Genomic DNA, 8,437 nt, shown 5'->3' with positions numbered 1-8,437 from the left:
CTCCCCCCCCCCCCCCTCAAAAAAATAACCGGATATATTTTAGCTTAGGTTACTCTTTCCTCATGCTCTGAACTCTGTTGTCGTTTTTAGTAATGTGTGCTAAAATACATACATACATACATAAATAAATAAATAAATAAATAAATAAATTCGAGATATTTTATCGTTCAGGTAATTAAATTAAATAACGCGCCACATTGAAAATATAAGAACTTTTACGTTCTTCCATTTTTCAGTTCGTTTCCACAGATGATATTAATGGTACTGTATTTATAGAAACCTCAGATACACGATACTGTGTTATTCACTGTTGACAGTGAAGATCCATTTTTAGTCACACGCTAACACTGGCGTGGGCGTGGGCGTGGGTTACGCCATCCATCCCAGAGTAACCCACTCTTGGTATATTTAAGTTCTGGCCCTGGGAGTTTCCGGATCCGTTGAAAATAGAATTATCTTACTCCTCTCCGGAGTGGCTTTCTGGCCATATTTTTAAAAGCAAGAAAATGCAGGTAAGTTCTACTAGTCTAGAGTGGTAATAAACTGCCCTTTACGGAATACCAGTAGTGTTGTATTTGTATTGCAAGTTTCTCGTATGAACCTCCGACGTCTAACTAGTATTACCGTTGCTAGTTTTATTTCAATGGCACTTTAAGCCATGCATTCACAGTGATAAATATAAAGTATTTAACATTAGACATTGAGGTCAGTATTCACGATACTAGAACCAGAACATGGAGCAGTAAATGAACGTTTTTGTTTGTTTGTTTTGTTTTGTTTTTAGGAGTTGGTTGGTATATTGAATATGATTATTAGTATTTAGAATTCAGAATTATTTGCCTTTTATTTCCCTGTGCAGCAGCGAGAAGAGAAGCAGCTGGAGGCCTCCATAGACGCTCTCATCAACCGAGTTGCACACCTAAAAAACTCGCTGCACAGTTTTATTTTTAAACTGGAGAACGAGTACGACAGACTGACATGGTGGGTGAGTCAGGATTTTGTATGTGACTGATGGTTGCAGGTTATAGTACAGTACTAGCAAATGAGAAGGTGGTTGTGTTTGTGGTCGGTCGAATACAAACACAGATGCGTTACAACTGACGTACACAGCGAGAAAGGATCCAGATAGGGTCCGCTATCAGGGTTGGATTAACATTACAATTCTGTTCAGGATTTAGGCACCCGTTGTTGACATTAGTTTGTCTTGATTTAGTGAAATAAACAGTTTATTGAAATTAACTCAGATTTAATGACATATGTATTGGAAATTCTGGCATTGAAAATATGTGCTGCATAAAATAACCCCATATGACTGTTCAAGATGACTGATTGCAAGAGTCTGACTTCTGTAGAAGTCATAGTTTAGGATTTTGATGTATTTGTTTTAGAAATTGAAGTGTTGATCTATACTCCCTTTGCTAGTGTCTAGTCTTTCAATGTAAGTTTTTATATGTGTTTTCCCTGTTCCCAGGCCCTCTGTGCTTGATAACTTTGCCCTGTTATCGGGTCAGCTTAGCACCATCAATAAGCTCATGAGAAGTGAGAAGACTCCTGCCTTCCGGAACCAGGTCATCATCCCTTTGCTGCTGTCTCCAGACAGAGATGAAGAGCTAGCAGTAAGAGGGAATCTGTTATATTTGAAACAACATTGCATTGTACTATGGTACTGTTTTAAAGCTGCTGCATTAAAGGTGGTGATTTAGGCTTCGTTGTCATTGAAAAAGCTGGCTCACAAACAGATTCTTTCAAATGATGGATTACTTACTTTAGGTAAAGCAGTCCTAAAATTAATTCAAATCGGGACTGTGAGACAAGCTTTAAAGAAATAGCCAGGCTATTTTAAATCTCTTAACATACCTATTAAAGAAAAACAAGATGTCTGTGGCAGCATACACACAAATAAGAAATGGCAGCAAAGAGTGTTTTATACGTTACATTAGTACAGTTCTGATACCAGAGTAAAATAAATGATTTTTTTTAAATGATTTTTTTCTCCCCACCTAGAAACTGACAGAGCAGCGTGTTCCTGTTTTCAGTCATGAGATCGTCCCAGATCACCTGCGCACAAAGCCTGACCCCGAGGTGGAGGAGCAGGAGAAGCAGCTGAGTACCGAAGCAGCCCGTATCGGACCGGATGTGGCACAGGTAAGGGTCTGCACAGGTAAGGGTCTGCACAGGTAAGGGTCTGCACAGGTAAGGGTCTGCACAGGTAAGGGTCTGCACAGCCAGTATTACTATGAACATGTCGGGGGCTATGCAGGGGTTTTAGCAGTGTGCTAAGCTTTTACCCACTAATAATTAACTACCTTGAGAAACCTGTGCAGCTTCCTATCTGAGAGTCACTGTCAGTCCTTGCTTTTACTGACAGGTGTGCACAGCAATTGGATTTTCTAGAAGGCAAATTTGAAATTCTCTAAAGACAGTTATGTGCTGAAACAAAGGTTGGGTATGCAGACCCACTCTCACACACACACACATACACACTTCTAGCGGGCTTTCCTGTGCTGCTGGTGCCTGCATGTGCAGCTATACACTTGTGTTCTTTGATCATTGCTTTGTTTCTTCATTTTACAGAAACAGATCCAGACTCTTAATAAATTGTGTTCAAACCTTTTGGAAAAGCTGAATAATCCTCGTGAGGACCGTGAAGCTGAAAGCTCAGGTATGTTTCAGTACTCAGAACAGTTTTGTGACCGCCTGATTTTCTCCTCAGTATTCAGCATTCAATATTCTGCTCTTTCTGTTTCAGCTATGCGCCAGAACAAGCCAACGTTTAATCCTGCGGATACAAATGCACTGGTGGCAGCGGTAGTGTGTGGCAAGGGGTTGTCAAATCACAGACCTCAAGGACCGGGAGGGACAGTTCCGCCTGGAGGAGGTCCCATGCTGTCTGGGGGCCCCAATCTGCAGCAAGTCACCATGCAAAGGTCTACCAACCAGCAAGCAGCCATGGGTGGGCAGGGCCCCCCTCAACAGCCAGGTGAGTTCTGCTCATGGGTCTTAACTGTTCTGTGCAGTTTTAATATGTTTTGTCAAAAGTATGTACAAGAGCAACTCGCTAAAGGGATTTCATCATATGGGATTTATGCTGTGGGCACAAACCTGAATATACAGTATCCCTCCTATTTCTTTGTAAAGAACATTGCTAGGAATGACCCTTTTGGTTGATGCTTGGAATATTGACCAGGTGATTTTTAGTGCAGGTTTGCATATGTGGAGAAGTGCTTGTATAATTGTGAAGAAACTTTGGTTTAAACATTATTTATTGACCATGCATGTGTTTGCTTCCACAGCATAAACTGTTTTACCAATCTTTACATTCTCTGCAGGGAAAATGCCCAGCAGCATAAAGACAAACATCAAGTCAGCTTCGATGCATCCCTACCAGCGCTGAGCCATCTCTGTGCATTAGCTGAGACGCTGTGCCTGCCTAAAGAAAAAGGAAAAGCACCTTGCGTAACTATCTACAAAGCGCAGTTCTTTTATTAGTATAACCTTCTATAGCAGGCAGTGATCAGGTTAGCTCCATCCCACAGTCCAGCTGTCACGAAACATTTTAAACCAGACACTGATTATGAACTGCACACTTGTGTAAATACATTTTCCGTGCTCCTGCAAATGCCCTTCGCTGTGTGAAAAGCAGATGATTTCTGGTGGTGAATACCATATAATTTTTTTTCTTTTATTCTAGTGCAGCAAAAACTTAACGCCAACATGTGTATCACAAATATAACGGTTTTAATTACTGTTTATGAACTGCTAATACAAGGATGTTAAACAGTGTTATAGATGTACCGAAAGGCCATAACCAAGTAATAGAATGACAGTTGTGATTGTTTGTTTAATTTTGCATACTATTACAACATACCTCTCAACACAAGTTTATGAAATCTATCAGTATTTATCCTAGATTGTAATTTCTTAATCCTGCTTTTTATCATTATTCAAAAAGCCCTGAAATTTAAATGCAAAAGGTACAAAATGCTGGAAGGTTGACCTCTTGTGGTGGAAATAAAGTACTATACTTTTAGACCTTGATATAAGCAATTGTTCCCCTCTGGTGGACAAACCTGATATTGCATCACCTCATTTTAACAATAGGAATGATTTGGGTTTAGGTTTCACAATATATTCGGTTGACCAAGCTTTGTGTCGTTTTGAGTAACAGTATCACTTTTTATTCAACTGATTTCTTCCAGACTTTAGCTACATCTACTGCAGGGATCTGTCAAACCAGCCTTCTCTCAGTGTATTTTCTCTGACAATACATCCAGTTCCCCAGCATACTTCAACAGCAGCAGTAATTAAACAGGGAGTTTTTTATGACAGCTGGAACACCAGATGTCATTGAAGATATTGGTTGCCTTCGTGCCACCTTTTGAAGTATGATGTTGTTTAACACACCAGTTATTGAAAGTAGTTTCATTGCATTTATATGCAGGCTTTGTCACTGTGATGCATGTTGTAGATTCAATGAGATATTGAATATGTTCCCTGCTGTGGTTCCTATATATAGAACAGTTGGTGTCCCCATATTTAACCTTGTCTTTATGTGATTTGGAAAATAAGGTTAGGATTTTCACCATAGTTATAGCAATATTTATTTACAGTTCATTTGGATTTATAAAGAAAACCAGTGTTTAGTTAAAGTAAAAAAATAAATAAATAAATGGAAGCAACTACAGTTGTGACTTTTAAAATCTGTTGAACACATTCATTGCTAGGGAAGAATATATTCACACTGAATTGTTTAACTTCCCAGAACCTTCTGGTACAACTATTTTCCAGCAATGTGTAAAATATAGGCACTTTTCGGCAATGTGTAAAATGACCAGTTATTGGTCTTAGTTTTCATTTTGTTTGCATCATTGCAAAGTCTCCCAACACATTTGTTCTTTTAATAATAATAAAAATAAAAAAACACCAAGAATTCCGAGTGGCTATTTGCTTTGCCTATTAAAATAGAGTAATGTTCTGATTCATAATAGCAATAAAATGTACCTTGATTAAGGCATGTGGTGCAGTCAGTCGGCTGGCAGGAATTCCAGCTGGCTTGGATATCTGCTGTTGTCACTAATTGTCTTTTTTTTAAATTTATTTATTGCCTGTTGTAAAATTCCAAAGTGTTCTCTCTTTTTTTTTTTTTTTTTTTTTTTTTTTTAAATGAATGTTTCTATTTATTAATGGTTTTTGGAAGTTCTTTGTGTATAGTTCTTCATGAAAAGTCCCTAGTCTTTCCATACCCCTCAGTTAAATGTCTGCACTGTTAGTGAGCAGAGCATGCTCCGTGGCCAATCTTCATCCACATGAACATCCCACTGAAACAAGAGTGTTTGCATTAGGAATAGGGAGCACTCATGCAGCAGCAGCAGCGTGGAGGGAGGAAGGATCTGTAGGTATAATCTCCACATACCTATTCTGAAAGAGCAGGGCAGGAGGAATACTATACAGGTTGGCCATTCTCCAAGACGAGCTGAGCTTTTGCATACATTACATCTCAGAAAGGATATCTGTTTTATGACTTTAATAACATTTCCTAAAGATGTACAAAGAATTTCAAATGTATGCCAATGAGGTTAGTAGAGCATGGCAGAGGACCAACTATTCAGAGACTGGATGGTGAAAGCCGTGTGGTTTCCATGCAACGTACAGTAGTCGGTTCTAATAAAGTCTTGGTTGTTGCCCTTTCAAATGCCATAATAAATAACCTCCTGACACTACAGTACATGATGCAGTGATGAGTCAGTTCCTAAGAACTAGAACTTCTGAATTCAGTTGAGTTTCTAAGGTTCCTTGAATTGAAACAAAAACCAAAACAAAAATAACAATCTAGGTGAAATGGTAATGTTATTTGAATTTGGCCGGTGGGAGAATTTGGCTGGGAAACCTACAACAAGGGCTTAATGAAATGTTTCTGTTTGGAAAGAGAAGGTCCGCTTTCTTTCACCCTGCGGCCTGTTAGCAGGCTCTGTGGCATTTCACTATCATTTAGAAGTCATCGACAGTGACCATCCAGTGTGTTTTGCCTGACAGTCCTTGCTCCCTGACTATATTTAGTCGATTATGAATATGTAATAGTAGTGAAAGTAATTCATCCAGACATGCCACTGTCCAGCCTAATAACATCAAAGTCATTAATGGAAGGAACATAAAGTTCATCCTGACACTGGGCCTTGGAAGCTACAGTCTGTCCACTCCAGTGCCTGTCCCAGCGATTATGGATTTAAAGAACGATAGAATGTAACAAAGATGGGTCCTGCAACATGTATAACATCAATATAACCTGCCGGGTGACCTAAATACATTTCAGAAATATTGCTGTAAATGTCATTTTTTTTCTATTTCTAGAAATATTTGAAAACGTAGACGTATCATTAGCATAGTGACTGAGCAGAACTGGAGAAAGTGAACAATCCCTTTAAAAAAAAAAAAAAAAAGCCCTGACCTAGATCTGAGAAAATACAAGACCGCAAACAGCCAAATGCAGATGAGATGCGATCTGATTCCATCAGAAACCATGTGCATGAAATGTCTTGGAGAGTACTAGAGGTCAAGAATAGCAATGAATAGGTTACAGCAGGCTGACAGATTTCCACATTTTACAGTACTCGTATGACAAAAATAACACAGTGATCATCTCATGTTACCAGCTGACTAAAAAAAAAACTTTGTGTATTACAATCAGAATTGAACACCTTCAATTACCCATACACTTATTTAAAAGCTATTTGTTTTATATTTTATTTTATTTTCAAAATTCATTGTAGATTGTATGTTAAATAAAGCATGTATTTACTGTACGGTTTGTGATGCCTCATCGATCTTTAAGTCAATTGTTATTTGTGGTAGGGCACAGCATGTTTTATTCTGGTTTGCAATTGACATTTGTACAGTGGTTAAAAGTTTGAAATGTCGAGATCTTCAGATAATATATTGTTATGACTATAAGGACATTTTAAAGAAATGCATTTTAGTACTGTAACACAAACAAGTACAGACAGCAGTGACAGCAAGTTATTTTGTTTTTGTAATCCAGGAAATGAATTCCTTCACCCTGTCTTGCCATTTTCAGTGTCTTTCTTTCTGGGGTTTTTTTATTTATTTTTTTTATCAGCCTGATTACACAAAGAGAGATTCCTACAGTTCCAGAATCATTAGCACATTCATTCTTTTTGTCTTCCCATTATTGTTGCAAAGAATTTGTTGGACAGAAGGTTGAACATTTTATAGTGGACTGTCTGTTCGGGTAGATCAGTCCAGAATCTAATCTATACACTATAGACCACTGGTGTGTGTGAGTGAAGGAGTCCAATAGTCTGTCATATTGTGTTGAGCACATTTTAGAACACCATATTCCAGAATACTGACCTATACGTTACAGTGGTTCTCAGCCTGGGGTCTGTGGATCTCATCAAAGGGTATCACCGAGTGAGAGAGAGAGAGACAGCAGTGTATCTGTGTGTGGTGCTTTTATTTACTGAAGGCTTTGTGTCCTGTGTACCTAAATATTTACTACACACTACACAGTGATGTATGTAATTAAAAATATTACCACCTTTAATTTTGTTAATATATTGTAATTATATTGTAATATGACTATGCGTAATGATACTGTTAATACAGTTGAATAAACAACTCTTTTAATTACTGATTGTTTTTTTTATGCTTTCCTAAAACCAGCTTCTTCTTTGAAGCAGTTTAACCCCAATTCCTCTGACAGGCCAGGAATGACAGCTAACAAGAGTCTGTTTCATTGGTAAACAAGGCCTGTGATAAGCTATCTGTATCGTGTAATTTCATTTGTCAACATGAATGAGAAAAACTGGCCTTCGTCCAGTTACCAGGCATGTTGCATCACTGTACAGTCAAGAATGACCGAACATGCCAAGAGGTCTGTGAAGGCTTGACTCAGGTTAGCTGACATTATGGATTTATGGATGTATTTCAATCCCTGTGTGTCTAAAGATCAACCAAGCAGGTTATGATTTTAATGACAAATTGAATAATGCTTCACGTACTTCAGTTTGCCTAGACATGGACTCACTGTCAAAATGAGTAGTAGATCCACCCTGATGCTGCCTTTCTAATCAAGCTTACATGTTCAGTCGAGACTCACTAAATCTTTACTGCTTGTCATTTTGCATGTTACCTTTGCAGGAGTTTGTGTCTCTGACATCTAAAATAGTGAAGCAACTTTCCTCAATGAAGTCTCATGTACAGAAACTGACACATAACGGTAAAGTGTAGTAAAAAAAAAAAAAAAAAAGCATTGTAAAGTATAGAGTGCATGTTGTTTACAAGATTGTTTAAGATATACAACTGTCACCAATGGTTTTAATATACTGTTTAGTTGGGTATTGTGTTGGAAGTGAGGGGATGGTAATACAGAAACAGTATATGGTACCCTTTTTTCCCCTTCTTACGATGTGATTTTCTA

The 8,437-nt window shown here is 38.2% G+C and overlaps 1 protein-coding gene across 1 annotated transcript; it reads left to right on the top strand.

Moving 5' to 3' along the window:
• Positions 1-86: 86 nt before the first annotated feature.
• Positions 87-4,930, top strand: LOC117407432 (mediator of RNA polymerase II transcription subunit 8-like). Its single transcript, XM_034012440.3, has 7 exons — positions 87-512; positions 860-981; positions 1,472-1,616; positions 2,005-2,145; positions 2,575-2,662; positions 2,750-2,980; positions 3,330-4,930. The coding sequence occupies exons 1-7, from the start codon at positions 507-509 to the stop codon at positions 3,392-3,394; spliced, it is 798 nt and encodes a 265-aa protein (XP_033868331.1). The 5' UTR covers positions 87-506; the 3' UTR covers positions 3,395-4,930.
• Positions 4,931-8,437: the final 3,507 nt, after the last annotated feature.

Source organism: Acipenser ruthenus, chromosome 10 (assembly GCF_902713425.1).
Source record: "Acipenser ruthenus chromosome 10, fAciRut3.2 maternal haplotype, whole genome shotgun sequence".
Taxonomy (NCBI): Eukaryota; Metazoa; Chordata; class Actinopteri; order Acipenseriformes; family Acipenseridae; genus Acipenser; species Acipenser ruthenus.
This window is presented reverse-complemented; position numbering and strand designations above follow the sequence as displayed.